This window comes from Ursus arctos, unplaced genomic scaffold (assembly GCF_023065955.2).
Source record: "Ursus arctos isolate Adak ecotype North America unplaced genomic scaffold, UrsArc2.0 scaffold_15, whole genome shotgun sequence".
NCBI lineage: Eukaryota > Metazoa > Chordata > Mammalia > Carnivora > Ursidae > Ursus > Ursus arctos.
In genome coordinates this window covers 62,034,907-62,054,034 of record NW_026622819.1, presented here as the reverse complement: position 1 = coordinate 62,054,034, position 19,128 = coordinate 62,034,907, and the positions used below count along the sequence as shown (strand labels likewise).

Sequence of the window (19,128 nt, the reverse complement as noted above, 5' to 3'; positions counted from 1 at the left end):
CACTACAAGCCCCACAATGCACCGCTGCTGTCGCGACAGGAGGCCCGCGCCCCGGCGGCGGGAGTGGGGCCGCTGACCCGAGCGCGGGAACTTCCCGCTCCCGCTGCTACGTGCGGTGGGGAGCTAGACGCCTTTACTGGGCAGGACGGGAGTCGGTGGTACTGGCATCTCCCGAGCACTTGTTGTATGCCTACTGGTTAGCTGACCAGTGTTCTCGGTTACTCCGTAAAACAGTGCTTCCTGGAATGGAAAACCAACGCCCAGGTCGCACCGAGGTGCATTGGTACAGCTGGCACTCAAACCCCGAGCGATGTTTCCTGGGCATCTCAAGACATCGGGGAACAAATTGAGGCAAGTCCCACGGCTATGGGGTGGCAGGTTATGGAGTGGCAGAGGCGGAACTGGAACCTGGGTCCCTGACTTTTAGGACTCTACCCTCCCTTGGCTGCTTCGCCAGACCCCAGGAGTTCTGCTCTCTCGGGATCCTGGGCATGCTAATGAAGCAGGCAGGATTAGGAGTCAGTGTTAGATATCCTGATCACCTCATCCTCCGAGACTTCCAGTGGCTGCCAAGGTCTCCAGGTGTAGCAGGAGAAATAGCCTGAGGTACTTCAAAGGAGGGCTCCGTGAGGGGCTGCAGAATGAATAGGTGTTTTTATTTTAAGTAACCCAAGCCATCTTGTTGACCAGGAGGGACTCGGGGTTCTTTTCTGGTCCTTCGCAGGTAACGCTCAAATCTCTGTTGTTTCAGGAAACTGTCCTCCCTTACTGGTTACTACCTCTCCTTTTCATTGCCATCCTACTTCTGGATATTGTGCCTTTCCTATTCTTTGCCCAACCCACTCAGGGAAACTGCTCTCACCTGGGTCTCTAACAAATGCTTCCTTGTTAAATCTGTTGGTAACATCTTAGTTCTTATTTTGCTTGATCTCCTTGCGCCATTTAACACTATTAAATGGAGTCTTAGCAGAGATGCCCTTCAAAACCTGGCCAGGGTGCCGCTCACTCCTTGAGGGATCACCTCCCTGGTGAGACAGGATTGTAAGATTCCCAAAGAGAAAAATTAGCACCAGTGAGTTTATCCAGAACTTTGCAATCAGAAAATTAAAAAAAAAAAATTTTTTTTAAAGGGATTTAGTCTTGGCATTCATGTAAGTTTTATGGCATCTCAAAAGAGAGCACCTTAATCCCTTGAGAGCTAAAGGCTCCTGGAGGTCTAATTGGGCCTTATCTTACCGTTCCTGCCTCCTGACACACAGTGGGTGGTCATCCTCTTGTCTCTGAGCTTGAGTTCAGTCACCCTGTGGTGTCTCTGCCTGAAACTGTCATTCCACTGTGAAGATGTTGACCAGGCCTTTGTCATCTTGGGGTCTGATGTGCTCAGTATAAGAATGAGGTCCAGGGGCGCCTGGGTGGCTCAGTCGTTAAGCGTCTGCCTTCGGCTCAGGGCATGATCCTGGTGTTCTGGGATCGAGCCCCACATCAGGCTCCTACGCTGGGAGCCTGCTTCTTCCTCTCCTACTCCCCCTGCCTGTGTTCCCTCTCTCGCTGGCTGTCTCTCTCTCTCTGTCAAATAAATAAATAAATAAATAAATAAATAAATAAATAAATAAAATCTTTAAAAAAAATGAGGCCCAGCAGGACGGCTGGGTGGCTCAGTCAGTTAAGCATTTGCCTTTGGCTCAGTCATGATCCCAGGGTGCTAGGATCAACCCGCATGGAGCTCTCTTCTCAGTGGGGAGCCTGCTTCTCCCCCTGCTTGTGCTCTCTCTCAGACAAATAAATAAACCTTAAAAAAAGTCCCTGGGCGGGGGAGGGAGAATGAGGCCCAGAGTTCACACTTAACAAATATTTGGAGAATTGAATCAATTACACTTGCTTCACCCTTGGCCTCTATGACACATTCTTTTCTTGATCTTCTCCCTTCTCTCTAACCAATCCTTTTCAGTCTCCTTTTGCCTGGCATTGGGTGCCATTAGCTGAAACTAACTGGACCGTTTGGCAAGGAAACTTTAGAAATGGAGTTGTCAGGAGTTAGCCCCCTGTCATACAGAGCAGAGCAGGTGAAGGGTGAGGGATGGAGCCGTGAGTAAACAGGCACATGACCAGCACAGTCCACCCCTTTGCATCCAGTTTTACTCTTATATCCATTTTTAACTTTGTGCTTCTACATACCATGATGCGATATCCATCATAAAAATAGTCACTGTTCACCTTCCGAGAAAAAAGAAGACAAAAGTCCCTTCTCTCAGTATATCCATCTCTGGGTGATGTTAATTCCTCTTCAGTCATAACCCCAACTGGATATTCTACAATTAAAGATTAAATTATAGGGGCGCCTGGGTGGCTCAGCTGTTAAGCATCTACCTTCGGCTTAGGTCGTAATCCCAGGGTCCTGGGATCGAGCCCCGCATCGGGCTCCCTGCTCAGCAGAGAACCTGCTTCTCCCTCCCCCTCTGCCTGCTGCTCCCCCTGCTTATGCTTTCTCTCTCTCTCTCTGACAAATAAATAAATTAATAAATATAATCTTTAAAAAAGATTAAATTATAAAGGTGACCACTGCCAGCTTCACTCATACAGTCCAACTGCTATATTGCTACACAGCGGTCTTTACAAAAGAGAAGCTGGCAATGTCATTTTCAGGATAAAATTCCTTAGGGGCTTCCCATCTCCATCAGGGTAAGTACTACATGTCTGATGATGAGCGAGAAGGGCCGCAGCGAACTGAATGATCATCTACTAAACATCAGGCTTTGTTCTGGAAAATGGACTGCTGTGCCGACGTTTGTCTGTCTTCACCTCCTGGGAATTGTTTTCCTAATGATTGAATTAACTAAAAACCTGCCATGTTTATGACACTTGGCATGAATAACTAGTCCAAGGGTAATGACTTGGATCAAGCTGGACCAAGGAGACCCTTCCAAGGGATTCTTAAATTTGGTACCCAGCGTCTTGAGATCAATCTGTCTTGGGCGGATTAAGACGTAAAACTTACCAGCTATAGGCAGCCATTTTCCCCACCTATAAAGAGGGCTTGAGGTCAAAGAGGCTGAAGTAGAGCAGGAAAGCCAAAGACAGAAGGCAGAGCTGGATTCCTGGTGCCGTTTGCATCCCTGGGTACTGTTATTCCTAAAGTCCAGGGTATATTTGTGTTCAATCCTTTTGTAACTCACTTCCTCCCCCCCTTTCCTTCCTTCCTTCCTTCCTTCCTTCCTTCCTTCCTTCCTTCCTTCCTTCCTCCCTCCCTCCCTCCCTCCCTCCCTCCCTCCCTCCCTCCCTCCCTCCTTGTTTCTTTCATCACTCTCTGGGGAATCACAGTATGCGCAGTCCACAGGATGCAGCAACAAACAGCATCCAATGAGGGGAGCTGCTTTACACTGAGGGGCAGGAGTGGTTCCCTGACCAAGGGGTCCACTGGTTATATCACGCACCATGCTATCGAGGGGGAGCCAGCTTCACAGAACACTGGCTTAACCTTCTGCTCTTCAGTTATTTATACCTTTGTCATGCCTGTTAGGGACTTTCTGAACCTGATCTTCATACTTGCTTATTTGGGCCTTGGCTGTATCTACTCTGCTGTTCACCACAGCCTTTGAGGGCTTTCTTTCATCTACAACATTTTTCATATCTGGGTCTGTAGTTGGTTCTTTATGATTTCTTATTTCCCTCTTCATCTTTCCAAAGTCCTCTCCTTTCTTTTTTAGAATAATATTTAAAATGCTTTTTTTCATTTGTTGTCCTGCCAAGTCCATTAACTCTGGTGTGTCTGGATAAGGTAGTCCTGTATGTTGTCTTTTTCTCTTGTTGGGTGTGTGCCCCTCAGGCATCTCTTATCTGCCCCTGTGAGCTCCTCTTTCCTTGGGGCCAGGACTAGGTGCCTGGGGGAGGTGGCATAGCCCAAGTGTAGTGTATTCCTGGTGAGTTGGGAAGGAGACGCTCTGGTGTACAGTCTGCACCCCTGGTTGGTACTGTCCTGAGCAGACAGCTGCATCCCTGGAGAACCTTTCTGTACCTCTCTCGGCCCAGGTAAGACTCTTCCTGGAAGCTGCCACCCCCGTTGCTATAACTTAGTGCTTAGGGTACAGGGAGAGGGGAAAGGAGCAGAGGAAGAGGCTGCTAAGGTGCAGGCTGCTCACTGCACTGGAGTTTGTTATTGACACCCCCCCCCCCCCCCCCGCCAGTGCCTTCTCAGCCTGTGGCAACGATGATAGGACTGGCCAAGGTCTGCCCGGGGCAAGGTGGGGAAGAAGAAAGGGTACCTCTGTCCCAAAACCAACAGGGCCTGATTCCCTTCTTAGAGCTCTGTCTTCTGCTCTGGGTTGCCATTGCCCACACCCAAGCCCAGCCCTTTGCTGATGGCCACAGGGCTGGTCTCTTTGATCTGCCAGCTTCCCTTCGATTCTCAGGTATCCCCCGGTCTGGGGCTGGCTTGTGCTCTCTGCCATCCGGTCAGCTTACCTCTGTCTCATAAAAGAGAAAATAAACTTGAGAGAAGAGGTGGTTTCTCCAAGATCATATAGTGACTAAACGAGGCAGCTATGATTTGAACCAGGTCTTTGTGTCTTGAAAACCATGCTCTTAATATCTTGTATCTCCCTGTACAGACCCTGGAATCTAGTTCCACTCATTTTATCCAACTTTTCTTCTGAAAAAGAAGGGACACTCAAGGGATTGGCTTTGAAGTCTCTCATATGTGTCCTGATTTGGATTTTAGGATGTTTCATGTTCACAGACATAGACGAGCTCTTGGGTTAGTCATCATTTTAAAACATCTTAATGTTTTTAAAATTATTAACTATGTCAAACAAATAGGTTCAGATACCCATGTATTGACCAAAACTTGAAAACTAGCATTTCACTATATTTTTTATTAAAAATATTTCAAGCATAACTAAGATGCTATTCCTATGTCCAGAGATACCCATTATCCTTAAGTTGATGTGTATCATTCCCATTTATGCATATCAGAACTTTTTTTTGGTTTAATAATATACATAAATGGTAGTGTGGCACATTGTGACTGGATGGGGGCCAGCGTGGGCAGTGAAAGAATACACCCAAGACAGAACAAAAGAGATAAAAATTTATTGAATACACTGCAAGGGAGCAGCAGACAGGACAGCAAAGGACAGACTGTCTGCCAAGAGGTGGTCTTGAGGGGCTATAGTTATAGGGTGAAGTGAAGAAGTAAGGGACCGTATGGAATTTTCCCTTTTTTGGTAATCTTTGGAACTGTGCCTGGTTGTAATTGGTCAGTTAGGGCCTGTGGCTGTTTTGAGTGGGTCACTTGATGAGCCTCTTTGTATTAGCTTGGTGGTCACTGTGGGCCCTTTTGCCTTGTTCGCGTTCCCATTGCTCAAACCGGTTGCCTAAAACTGGCCTCTACAGGGCCACCCGGGTGGCTCAGTGCCGTTGAGCATCTGACTCTTGATTTTGGCTCAGTTCAGGATCTCAGGGTCATGGGATTGGCCCCACGTGGGGCTCCGTGCTCCATACTCAGTGTGGAGTCTGCTTGAGATTCTCTCCCTCACCCTCTGCCTCTCACCCAGCACTCACGCTTGGGTGCTCTCAATCTCTCAAAATAAATAAATAAATAAATAAATCTTTAGAAAAAAATGTGGCCTCTACAGGTAACATACTGTTATCTTTTTTTACTCCAACATGATGTTTTTGAGATTAACCATGTTGATACGTGGAGATGTAGTTCATTCATTTCTAATGTTGTGTAGTATTCCCTTGCATGAATATATCACAGTTTACTTTTTTATTCTTCTGTCATTGGAATGGCTGGGCTGACCACATTTTTGCTCTCACAAACAGTGATGCAGTGAAGGGTTGTGGTAGGCATCTCCTTGAGCACATTCGGGAGAACTTTTCTAAAGTGTATCCTGGGGAGGGGCGCCTGGGTGGCTCAGTTGTTAAACATCTGCCTTTGTCTCATGACCCCAGGGTTCTGGGACCGAGCCCCACGTCAGGCTCCTTTCTCAGCAGGGAGTCTGCTTCTCCCTCTCCCTCTGCCCCTCCCCTGCTCATGTGCCCTTGCTCTTTCTCTCTCTCCAATAAATGAATAAAATCTTTAAAAAAGTCTTTAAAAAAATAAAATATATCCTGGGGAGTGGAATTGCTGAGTCATTCTCTTTGTGCATCTTTAAAGTTAATATTGCAATTTGCTCTCCAAAATGATTGTCCTAATTTAAAATCCATTATAAAAACATATCGAGTCTCTATTTCCCCGTATTTTTGCCAACATACATATTATCAAACGTAAAATCTTTCGTAAATCTGACAGAAATGAACTTACATCTCTTTGTTTATTGGCATTTTTCCCATTTGGAGTGAGGATGAGCAACTTTTTATCTGTTTTATGCATTCACCAGTTTTCTTCTGTGATTGTTCATATCCTTTTCCCATGTGTTTAATTAGCAGTCTGGATGAGTAGCAGTTCATTGCCTGTCTCTTCTGTGCCCGAGGGCCGGGACTGAGTCATTGCTGTGCCTCCAGCACCTAGCACAATTCCTGTCCCTTCAGTAGTCATCAATCCTTGTTGGGGAGGTACTGATTACATCTGCTGTGTGCTGACATCTCCTGTTCTTCTCTCACCTCCCCCTTTTCCTAGGGAATGCTTCTTCTGTCCCAGAGATTCCTAGGGAGGCTGACATTTTCTAATGTTACATGCTCCTGGCCACAGATGATTGATCGCAGTGGGAGGGAGCACTGATCTAAGCCAGGGCAAGCCTCTGAGGCTTTCAAACTGGATTTGAGAAATAGCCATACCCTTCTCGGCAGAAATAAAGCTGGACAGCTATCAGCATTCATGTTCCTTACAGACACAGAGAGAATGAAGTAACGTGAAAGATGAGAACAGTTGAGCCTCTGGTTTCAGGTATTCAAGAAGGATTCTGTGAGCTAAGCTGACGGAGTTGAGTTTCTCTCTTTTTAACCTAATGAATTCTGACTAAAGCACTTCACATTTGCATTTTTCCCAATTTTTTTCTTTCAAAAAATTTCAAACCTGCAGAAGAAAATTAGTGAACACTTGTAAATCCTTCATCTAGATTCACAAACCGTTACCATTTTGCCTTATTGGTTTATCTGTTTATCTCTTTCTTCATATGTATGTACATGTGTGGGGCACACACACGGAAACACAAAAATACACACAAATTCTTTGAAAATTAGTTGCAAACATCACAGCATTTTAGTTCCAAATGTGTCAGAAGGTCCCTAATACGAACACGCTCTTACATACCCACAGTACCAATGTGACACACAGGAGTTTTAACGTTGATGCGATACGATTGTCTAATACACAGTCAGTATTCAGATTTCCTCAATACTATCCTTTATAGCTGTTTTTTTTTTAAAGATTTTATTTATTTATTTTAGAGAGAGAGGGAGAGTGTGTGCGTGTGTACCTGTGAGGGGCGGTGGGGCAGGGGACGGGGAGAGGGACAAGCAGACTCTGCGCTGAGTGCAGACCCTGTCCTGGGGCTCGAGCACACGACTCTGAGACAGGACCTGAGCTGAAACCAAGGGTCTGCACTCAACTGACTGAGCCCTCCAGGTACCCCATATAGCTGATTTTTTAAACAGAAAACCCATGATTCAGTCAAATATCATGTGTTGTATTTAGCTGCTCTGACACTTTGGTATTCCTGAAACTAGAACAGTTTTAGTCTTTTTTAGGGTGAGGGGGGTCTTTTATGACATTGACATTTTGCAAGAGTCTGGGCCGTCATTTGTGGACAGTCCATAATTTGGATTTGTCTGATTGTTTCCTTACGATTAGATTTGTGTTAACATGTTTTTGGTAGGGATGTTACTTGAGTGAGGTGTGTAAGGGCATCACGCCAAGGGCACATAAACATCAGCCTGTCTTAGTATTGATGATGCGAGTGTGATCACTTGGTTAGAAGGGGTGTCCAACAGATTGCTTCATTTTCAAGATACCCTTTCCTCTTTCTGACTGATAAGTAATCTATGAGGCGATACTTGAGATTGCTTGAATAGCCTGTTTCACAAGTTAGCATCTGTTGATCGTTCTTGCTTGGGTTATGTTTGGATTCTTAACATTAAATTCAGTTTGGGAACTGTTTCTGTGGTCTCATTAGGAATATATGACTTCTGTTAAGTTCCTGGAAATAAGTGAATACCCAGGAGTTTCCCTCTTCCCTACTCCCACCTCTTTACTGCCTCCAGGGACCCCTTGTGTCCTCAAATCCTGGTTGGGAGCCATTGTTATATGCAAAGAAAACTGTCTTGGAGTCAGCAAGACCTAAAAAGGACAAAGCATAGTAGTATTGGAAAGATCTGGTCTTAAATTCTGGACCCACCACTTACTAGGTCTATGACCTTTATCACGTTGCATAACCTTCCTGAGCCTCTTTCTTCCACTGTAAAATGGATGGTAATGATTGTGACAGACACTGGTGGTGGCCTACCCAACAGACATTCCTGTTTTTCTTGCTAACAGAACCCCAGTTGTATTTATTTGGCATGTGCCAAGCCCCCAGGAGGAGTCATAATTTAAAACTAAGCTAGGGGCACGTGGCTGGCTCACTCAGAAGAGCATGCAACTCTTGATGTTGGGGTCATGAGTTCAAGCCCACGTGGGGTGTAAAGATTACTTAAATAAATAAAACTTTAAAAAATAAATAAAGCCAAGATAACTGAAGCCTTCCAATTCCCCTTGGTCAGTGTTGGTTAAGGTATAGGCATCTGGCTCAGTTCTGGCCCAGGAGATACAGGTAGAGGACTGCCGGTTTTCTGGGAAGTATTTTTCTCCCTTCTCGAAGTGAGAGCTGTCATGCAAGGAAGCTATGCTTTGTGAGCTGGGGCGGCCGTAGTGCAGACCTGAGGTGTAAGCCTGCAATGAAAGCTAACTTGCTGAGGGAGGGCGGAGTGGGGGAAGGAAAGAGCCTGGATCCTCGCTATCACGAAGCTTCCCAACCAATCCTACATATACTTTCCTCCAGACTCTCTGGTAAGGAAACAAATATCCTTACGCCAGTGTCGAATTTTTCTCTTGCTTGTGGTTAAATGCATCCTAACTGATAAAATGATCCTTATGATTGAGGTAAGGCGTGTGAAAGTGTCTATCCCTGTGCATGATGCAGGCACTCAAAAGATGTCAACTTCCTTCCGTACTTCGACCCTTCGTCCTGCGCGCTCTATTGAACCCCACTCCTGGGTGAATCCAACAAACCCCCGTCTAGGCCTGCTTCCAGATTGCTAAACTGCGTTGCAGGAGACACACAACAGGGCAGATTGGCACAAACATTGACTTCTGGTGAACACCCTCGACTGGGTCCTCCACACTTTCCTGGTAGTTTCTACTCTTCCACTCTCTCAAACAGCAATTTCAAAGTTTCCCCATGCGCCTCTCTCTTTGCCTGTCACCGTTCCTCCCCCTCTCGGCTCACAGACAGAAGAAACAACCTCATCTCCTACTTCACAGACAACAAGAAAGCCATCAGAGTGGGGCTTGCCGATCTTCCTCCACCAAATCTCCTGAGAACTTCTTCCTCTTCCAGGCCTGTTCCTCGTGTGTCACATGGTCTGGCCCGCCCTGCCCCCATGCTGGTTTTTAGATCTCCTCTGGTCCTAGTCTGTCTTTAGAAGGCTCCACCATGTACCATACCAAACATATTTAGATGTACTCACTTCCTATATTAAATATATATTTTTGCTGTAAAAATCTTAAGTAATTTTCTAAAAAATTGCTTTAATTATTTAGCTGCAGGTAGCTTGTCTAACTTGTGATTGGCTGTGGTTTTTCTGGGGAGGGGAGCACTAAGGCACTGCTTGAGATTTATTTATTTATTTATTTTTAAAAGGATTTTATTTATTTACTTGAGAGAGGGAGTATAAGCTAGAGAGAGAGAAAGAGAGAGAGAGATTGTGGCAGAGGGAGAGAGAACAGCAGAGGGAGCCTGAGGTGGGGCTCTACTTGGGGCTCAATTTCAGGACCCTGGGGTCATGACCTGAGCCAAAGGCAGAAGCTCAACCGACTGCACCACCCAGGCGCTCCTACTTGGGATTTATTTTAAGGTAAGAAAAATCGGGGCGCCTGGGTGGTGCAGTCGTTAAGCGTCTGCCTTTGGCTCAGGGCGCGATCCTGGCGTTGCGGGATCAAGCCCCACATCAGACTCCTCCACTGGTAGCCTGCTTCTTCCTCTCCCACTCCCCCTGCTTGTGTTCCCTCTCTCACTGGCTGTCTCTCTCTCTGTCAAATAAATAAATAAATAAATCTTTTAAAAAAAAAAAAAGGTAAGAAAAATCTAACTCCCAAATTGCTTTCAAATGTAAATGCTATTTTGAACATTAAATATTGTCATAAAGGAAGTTGACAGCATAATCTGTTGTGCCGGCACTTAATTAAACATTAATTTTGATTATTCATGGTGTAAAAAAAATTTTGGAGGCAATGATTTTACTTTTTGCACTCAGAGATTTTTTTGTAGGTCCCTGGAAAGCTCATAGGCCTTAGGTAGTTTATTGAATGCCAGATGCCCCTTGCTGCCCCTCCCGGCTCTCAACCCCTCACTCACTCACATCTTCCGCACCCCCCTCTCTGCTTGATTCTTCCCAACTGCATTTACATGCACTGACTTCTGCCATCCAGATAAAGCATTCTAGCCTAACAAAACCTAGCCTAACAAAATCACACCAGGGCCCATTGCAACTAACCTTTCTAACTGTCCCGTCCCTCCCCCACCAAAGGCTGACATCAGAGTGTTCACACTCTGTCTACTTTGAGATGGCCCCTTGCCCTGTTGGCTTTCAGGGAAAAGACCAAACCCTGTACCTTGGCCCATAAAGCCCAACCAAATGGGGGCTCTGCCAACCTCAAAGATCCCACCCCCAGCTGTACTTTCTCTCAGTTCTTCCGACACAAGCTTTCTCCTGTCTTTGCGTCTTTGCTCTTACCTTGGTGCCCTGCTTGGAGCACCCTCTCCCATCTACTTATTTGCCGGTATGACTTGTACTTCTCTGGGCCGCCTCCCCTGACCTTCCAGAGTCAGTCCTTCTGTGATATGGCGCCCGGTGCTATTGCTTCATGACATTTGATTGTAGTTATTCATAACCATCCGGGCATTGTCTGTTTCCTCGTGTTAGTTTGCTAGAGTTGCCATAAAAAGTAGCATAGACTGGGTGATTTAAACAACAGACATTTAGTTTTTCACAGTCCCGGAGTCTAGAAGTCTAAGATCAAGACGGTGGCAGGTTTGGTGTCCTTTGAGTCCTCTCTCTCAGGCTCGCAGTCAATTGCCTTCTCACTGTGTCCTCACATGGCCTTTCCTCTATGCGTGTGTGCAACCCTGGGGTTTCTGCCTCTCCTCAGAAGGACACCAGCCTTATTTTAATTATCCTTTAAAGACTTTATCTCCAAATACTGTTCTGTTCCGAGTCCCTGGGGTTTGGGACTTCAACATACGCCTTTTGGGAGGATACAGTTCAGCCCATATTAGTCAGGGACTGTGTCCTCCTTCCCGATGTATCCCTTGTGCAGGGGCCACTTTACTCTCCTCTGTATCATTCCAATTTTAATATGTGTGCTGCCGAAGTGAGCACATCCTCCCCGGGGTATCCCAAGCTCTGAGCATCATGCCAAGACACAGGAACACATTTTCTATTTAATTAACTACCCCCAGACTAACTGTGTGACATTGGCCCGGTTCCTTCTATTCTCTGTACCTTAGTTGCGCCACCTGTAATATCAGGCTGGTGAAGTTGGTGTCTAAGAACAGTCTGGCAGTTGACCCAACATCCTTTCGTCTCTTCAGTAAAATCTTTCTCCCTCACCACTAGAGGGAGATGTTACTTCTAGTTTTTTTTTTCTCTGTGGGAATGTGCCTTCAACCCTCTTGCCCCTAAGATATTAAAAGTGGAGGAGCTGAGGCCAAGGACAGCCGGCAGCCAAACTATCGGCGGGGCATTGAGCCCTGGGCTTGAATTTCAACTCTGCCATTTCCTGGCTGAGGTGCCTTTGCCAAGGTCCCCTTGAGAGTGCTAGTTTGCTCTGCTGCTGAGTGGGCAGTGGGAGTGCCTCATCCATGATGATCGGTGGAGCAGGCTTCCAGATAGAGCTCCGTCTAGAAACCCCAGAAATGCAAATGCCCCACTTGCTCCCTTCTCAGTAAACAAGTTCCTGTCTGCTGATGATGGGTGTTTGAGGATGTTGGCAAGTCTCTCTAAGGAGTGGGCCTTTCTGAGGGCTTGGACTGGCCAGAGAGGGCAGATGACCAGAGGAAGGCAGGTAGGCAGAATTTGATCCTGCTGCCTGCCTCCTCCCCCATGAAGTAGCTTTGGGCCATCCGGGGTGGGTGCAAGAGAGATACTGGTCAATTCCAATTTTTGAGGCTCCAAATTTGTTAAAGTATGAAATGCCCAAGTGAGTGCAAAAACGCAATTCCGAGACAAAAGCAGTTAGATTATTAGTTTCATAGTGAGTGTATGTTATAAACATACATTAAAAGGCAACCATACAGGGACCGTTGACTGTTGTCTGCCCCCAGACACTTAACCATACAGTCAGATCTCAAGGACCAACTTCCCGATGATGCTGCCACGCCTGGGGAATGAAGTGGCTGTGCATAGAAGTGGAAGCAGTCTTGGCTATGAACCAAAACCAGAGTCGGAGAAAAGCGCAAAGGGGGATGAAGGGGAACCTTTATTGCTACAAGAAATCCATCCACTCCAGGACCTACAAAAGATGGCCTGAGCTCAAACAGCTCAAAACGTACCCTTCTTGGGCCTTGTGGATTCAGTTTTGACTGAATCCTCAGCTATGCAACCAGACCCTTTCGAAAAGTGGTTTACTTCCAAAGAAGGCTTCTGAGGGACACCAGGCTTTAAAATAATGTGCTCCTCAGTAAAAAATACAACACGCATTTGAAGGGGAAAACCCCATAAGATTGTGAAGGTTAAAAGTTTAGTCTGTTTTTTGTGGGAAACAGCAATTTTCTTACGTGACGATGATCACCATAATGCCATAGGTTTGGAAATTTGTACTACTAAAGTCAGGGGTAAAGTTGTTCTAGTCAGAGAGCCAGGAAAGACTTTAGTTTTATTTGGTGATAAAAACACACTGATGCTTATCATGTATATAAGGGTGCAAAGTCCTGTTTCTCCCGCCTTGACTGAAATGTGCTGTGTAGCCTGTCCTCTCTTTTTTTTTTTTTTTAAAGATTTTATTTATTTGTTCGACAGAGATAGAGACAGCCAGCGGGAGAGGGAACACAAGCAGGGGGAGTGGGAGAGGAAGAAGCAGGCTCCCAGCAGAGGAGCCTGATGTGGGACTCGATCCCAGAACGCCGGGATCACGCCCTGAGCTGAAGGCAGACGCTTAACCGCTGCGCCACCCAGGCGCCCCTAGCCTGTCCTCTCTTGATGGAGGAGGGCAAGGTGTCAGCTTTGCTTCTGCAGAATATAAAAAATTATAGCATATTTTAAAAGTTCCAAATTAACAACGTAACACTTTTATTTTTGTTTTTTTAGAAAGATTTTATTTATTTATTTGAGACAGAGTGAGAGAGTGAGCGGGGTGGGAGGAACAGAGGGAGAGGGACAAACAGACTCTGCACTCAGGACAGAGCAGATATGAGGCTTGATCCCACGATCCTGAGAGCATGACCTGATCCCAAATCCAGACTTGCTGCTTAACCCACTGAGCCACCCAGGCGACCCCAAAGTAACACTTTTAGCACACAAAAATCACACTGCAATGTAACTGTGCTATTCAGAAGCCAATCATAGAATTCATAAGAGACTTGAATTCGTGGCACGCTCAAGCACCGTGGTTTGGTTATGGCACTCAAAGTTTACAGTTGCAGGAGCGAAGCCTGTCGGGGTCTGCCAGTAGGCCCAGCAAACATCACATGCAGAATCTAAATGTGAGATCCACCCTCAGTCTTCACAGTCCCCCTGAGATGAGCCTTGATGGCAAGCTTTGGACTTGGGTAGAAACGGGGATAGATTTTTTTTTTTCATCTTCTTTGACTTTCTTAACTTTGTTGTTTTGTCATATTTGTAAACACATTTGGGAAAAAAGGGAAATCTTCCTTCAGGATGTGACATTTGAGCTGGCACCTCTCCAAGTGTCACTTTCCTTAGTGTAAAAGGGAAATGCTATTAGGGCCACCTTACCGAGGGGAGAGCAGGTGCTCCTCGGTTGTGCTGTTACTATGAACCCTGACTAACCCAGCTGTTTCTGGAAGGGGGAGCCTGCTCGCTTCACCTCTTATTAGTCAAGCGATTTCTCGTCTCTCTGGGCCCCAACTTCACCTCCGCGAAACGGGTTTGAGGGTGTCACTCTCCAATGCCATCTCCGTCTTCCTCAGCCTGTCATAGTCCAGGGCACAGGAGGGTGGTAAAGGGTGGCTTTTCCTCGGGGAGATGGCTGGTTCCGCACTCGGAACTGCGGTCCCCCGACGCGTCCTGCAGCTATAGTAGTGGAGCCTTTGTGACCGTGGACTACAGCTCCCAGCATGCCGTGAGAGCCTCTCGGGCCAAGTCTCGCATGATGCGACGAGACCTCGGAAGGCTTTACAGGAAGGCTGCCGGCCGGCCCGGCGGCCAGTGTTCCCTGGTTGGTGCCCGGGGCCTTCGTTGTCGCCACGGGCATAACGCCGCTCACACGATGGCTTGGGTGCCTACTGCGCCACAGCGTCTCGTGAGACGTGGGTCCTTAGAGCCTCTTTAGTGCCGGAGCTCGGGCCGCAGGCAGCCCCGCGGCGGCGGAAGAACAGGTAACCAGACGGACCGGGCCTGGACCTTCTTGGGGCTGCGTCCTTCGCGCACCCGGAGGGGTTCGCCTCTGGCTTCTCCACCAAGGCGCTGGCCCCGGGCCTCTCAGTCCCTTTCCCTTCTCCCCTCTCCAGACGCAGAGCTCGGCCCGACTGCCCCTTGCCTCTCTTACCCCTCCTTCTGGGATCTCCCAGTGGGACTTCTCTCTGATGGTCCCCTGCATCCCTTGCACCTGGCCTCGCTTCGGCTTCCTCAGACTGGCCTAGGCTGGGACCCCCACTCCTTGCCCTCACCCCCCTGCCTCCGCCGTGCCCTACTCTCCGAGGACCTTCGGCTTGTGCCAGGCCCCGGCCTTAATCTCCTTTTCCTTAGTCTCGCGGGGTGAGGGGGAGGGTTGGGTCAGACCTGGCCTTTCAGATCCTGGTGGCTTTGTTCCGCATCCCGTGAAGGAGCTGCGCGAGCTCTGCGGGGGAGCGGGAACAGGGAAAGGGAAGGGGAAGTGGAAAGGATGTATGTGGGTCGGAATGCTTCCTGGACCCGGAGGATGGCTGAACTTTGGTTTCTGCGATGCTCTTTAATGAAGAACTGACTAGTTGTCCCCCGAACTTAATCAGGTAGAGGGGCAGTGTGGCAAGTTGAAACGCAAATGATTTGGCTTTTTCAGGGCTTTGTTTTAATTCCCCTGAAAAAGGAGGTGAAGCTGCCTGCTTTGCAGATGGGCCACTTACCTGTGACCTTGGACAAATCACATAAACACATCTGATTTTTCGTTTCCTCCTTCTAAAATTTTAGGGGATAAACAATGCCTGCTTTGCAGAGTTGCTGCAAGGGTTAAAACCCAGGATAAGTGTGGTATAAAACCCTTCATGAGTATTAGTGTTAGCAACAAAGAATGAGTTTACCCGTATGGTAAATAGCCCCTTACTGTTGGTTAAGTAGGCCCTAACTTACTTAAAAATGTGTATAATCACTCTTACAAGGTTGTGGGGAATATGGAACGTACAGGAAGGTGTTTGGCAGACTCTGAAGGGCTCTACCAATGCTGGATGTTTGTTATTCTTAGAACCTCTGAAATGGATGGACTCTTCCCAAGCAGCTTTGCTAATTTGCAGCAGCTGGACAATGTTCCTCATTAATACCTCTCTGTCAGCATAATCGTCACATCATTTCACTCTGGTAAGGTGACCTTTTCACCACGTATAGTGTCTTTGTCATATCACAGGTGTTAAGATCAGTCACAGGTGAGACCTTTAAAAAATTTTTTTCTCCTTTAAAAAAAAATTTTTTTTAATCTCCTTTGGCATGTTTGTCACCCGTTGGCTCTTTTATGTGTGCTTCAACCTTGTAAACAAGCCATAAAACTGTGTGCCTGTCGGAAGAACAGCACTGGAGCTATTCCTTGGTGTTCACTGTAAGAAAATGCCCTTTGTTATTTTTATTAGGTGGCAGGGACTCAGCTCCGAATTCTATATAGAAAAAGCATCTGGATCCCAGTCTTTCAATGGCTTCGAGACAACCAGAAGTGCCTGGTAAACTTAATTCTTTTTGATAAAGTCTTGCTTTGCCCTTAATGTTTTAAGCTAAACAGAAACCACTTTTTTTTTTTCCTCAACCATATATTAATGATTACTTTCTGTTACCAGGCAAGTATTTAACTTAATACATTGGCAGCATTTAAATATTATTAACCTCTCCAGCCAGGTATGAACCCAAACCCTAAATTGAAAGAGAACAGTCATTTCATACTTAAAGGTATGCCCAATTTGTCACTTTCCTACAGATATCATATAAGAATTCAGAATAAGTTCTGTAGTTCTTTAATATGTACCAAAATGATGATTGTACTTACTCCCCTTTTTGGAGGGGATTGGGGGTGGGCAGAGTGGAGGTCTGGGCAAAAAGGCACCAGCCTGATTTAAAGGCAGGTTAAATTTGGGCAGTTAGGAAAATGCTTACAGCAACATTTAATGAATCCTGGGCCTGCCTAGGGCAATACTTTCTGGAGTACTAAAGTTATTGATCCCTCCTAGGACTGTTCTAGTGGGAAGGGCCAGTGATTTTTAATTAAATATGAATCACTCAAGTTTTGATTCTCAGTAAAGAGATAGTGCCTCTCAAGGTTGCTGTGAAGATTAAACATATGTGAAAATGTGAGTTAAAAGTTAGTGATGAATGTATATTTCGTGCTCAGACAATTTTTTGGTCTCTCTCTGTAGGAGTATATTTCCTGCTGAATTTTAGCTGACTTTATTATTTTTAGAAGGACTATTGGGATGGCTGCAGGGAGGAGTCTTTAAGATGTTTTGAAATTGCTCCCAAATTAAGTGGATTAATAGAGGAGTTTCTTCCATGTCTCCTGATGTGTATCCATCTCTGGTCTCTAACATCATCAGTTCGTGTTTTAGTTTGTCTTTCACTGTTGCTGTGATTACCACAAACTCCCTGTAACCATCTGGGCCATAGGGTTGCGCTCATAAGCTTAAAGCTTTGTAGCGTGGGGAGCACAGAGTGTTGCATGTAGAGTGTGAGCACTGGCTTAGATCTGTTACGCAGTCCGCACCTTGCTAGCTGGGTGTCACTTAAGACCTATGCCTCGGTCTCCTGAGCTGGAAAATGAGAATATCTGCTTAATGAGGATCGGGTAAGAGGAGGGATGTAGTTGCCCAACGAGAGAGGGTATTCGGTAATGATTATGTTTGCTTATGTGTTTATTTTAATCGAGAGCATACGCATACGATAAGATTCCCAATTAAAGTGAACAATTTGGTGGTGTTTGTGTATTCGCATGGTTGTACAACCATCACCACCATCTAATTCCAGAACATTGCATCAGCCCAGAAAGAAAACCTTGTATCCATTAGTAGTGACTCCTCTGTCCCATCCCAACCACCAATTCTTTATTTCTGTGGATTTGTTAGTACTTATTATTAATAGTAATAATAATGATAGCTGCTTGTTCCCCTTGCTGTTTAAATGAAGTGTCTTTGCTGGTTTGGAACTTACGGCCATTGCAGTGGATGTCTTAGATAGTTACGGTGTAATTTTACACTGGAAAGCATCACGCTGAAGGCAGGATCTGGACGTCAGTTCTGCTGCGAAAGGATGAACAGGCAAACAAAATGAACTTTGCTCCCTGGTCTGGCAGAACTGAGAGTGCCCTTGAAGTACATAGGGTGCCTGCGTCACAGTGGTCGTTCTGCCAGTGCGTTCCAGTGAACAGGAATGGCAGGATCAGCCGGCAGTGTGCTAGGAGCAATTTCTGTGACGGAAATTGGCTCTGCTGTTTAAATCATACAGAATACTCGAAACTAGAGGTGACACTGGACAGCAAATTGTTTTAAATATTTCTTGTAATAGCACTCTTGGTTGTTTTTTTTTTTTTTTTTTTTTAAATTCTTTTGGCAGAGTTAGGGAAGGCAGAAGATTCGCAGTTGAGCCCCAGCTGGCTACTTTCTGTATGAGCTTTGGCAAATCACTTTACCTCTAGGCCTTAATTTCCTTATCTATAAAATGGGAGCAAGAACTTCATATCTTCAGTCCTGTAGGAGTTGAGAGCCGTGGGGTGATTGTGTGGGGTGGCTTCTGTGGCATAAAGAAGATAAGCTTTGAAATCAGATAGGTTTGGATTTTGATTCCAAACTGTACTTTGAAGTTGTATGAGCTTGCTCAAGTCAATTTAAATTGAACTTTGTTTTTCTACTCCATAAAAATGGATCAGGGCTTCTGAATGGGTAAAGTGGAGAATTCAAAGTGTCAGGCATAAAGAAAGGACTTAGTACTATTGCTTTTCCTTGAGTGGATTAGCTATTCCGGAATGAGCCATTGCACTGTCCCAGAATAAGAGTGTTTCAGAGCTTTCCTGCCTAGAGATGAATTTAAAAATATTAGCGTGTTCAGCTGCTGAACCCATCCTGACAGGTATCTCTGTTCTTAGCTCTTGAGCCTAGTGGGCTTCTAGGCAAGATGTCCCTGCCCATCGGGATGTACCGCCGGGCGTTCAGCTATGATGATGCCCTCGAGGACCCTACACCCATGACTCCTCCTCCATCGGACATGGGCAGCATCCCCTGGAAGCCAGTGATTCCAGAGCGCAAGTATGAGCACCTCGACAAGGTATCTGACTCCGCTGACTGCTTCTGGCAAGCCCAACCTCTTCGTTTTCCTTCCTCTGCTCCAGAAGCCTTCAGCGGCTCCTGGCCCCCATACAACTGGGCAGTCACCAGTCCCTGTATGTTTTCAGGCCTCAGCTGGAGTTGGTGGGCCTTTTTCCCCTTGTGAATTCAAGCTAGCATGGCCATGTCTTCTACCTGAGACTTTTCTGTGTCATCCCCCTGCCCCGTGATCCAGCCATGCAAATTATTTAAGATCTCTTGCACTTAA

The 19,128-nt window shown here is 46.2% G+C and overlaps 1 protein-coding gene and 1 non-coding gene across 6 annotated transcripts in view; one reads left to right on the top strand and one right to left on the bottom strand.

Annotated features, from left to right (window-relative positions):
* Positions 1-7: 7 nt before the first annotated feature.
* KIAA1191 (KIAA1191 ortholog) overlaps positions 8-19,128 on the top strand; it is a 28,283-nt gene continuing 9,162 nt past the window's right edge. The window contains exons 1-4 of one of the 5 annotated variants that reach the window (XM_048224429.2): positions 14-351; positions 15,812-15,924; positions 16,191-16,277; positions 18,683-18,861. In XM_048224429.2, coding sequence (XP_048080386.1) covers positions 16,250-16,277; positions 18,683-18,861 — 207 coding nt within the window. In that variant the 5' untranslated portion in view covers positions 14-351; positions 15,812-15,924; positions 16,191-16,249. Of the gene's footprint in view, positions 352-14,140; positions 14,751-15,811; positions 15,925-16,190; positions 16,278-18,682; positions 18,862-19,128 lie in introns of those variants that run through there. The other 4 variants (XM_026511011.4, XM_044388585.3, XM_026511012.4 and 1 more) reach the window with 4 other exon arrangements.
* LOC113264172 (U6 spliceosomal RNA) lies at positions 11,468-11,574 on the bottom strand. The gene has a single exon (XR_003319574.1). It is a non-coding gene; the product is annotated as a U6 spliceosomal RNA (small nuclear RNA).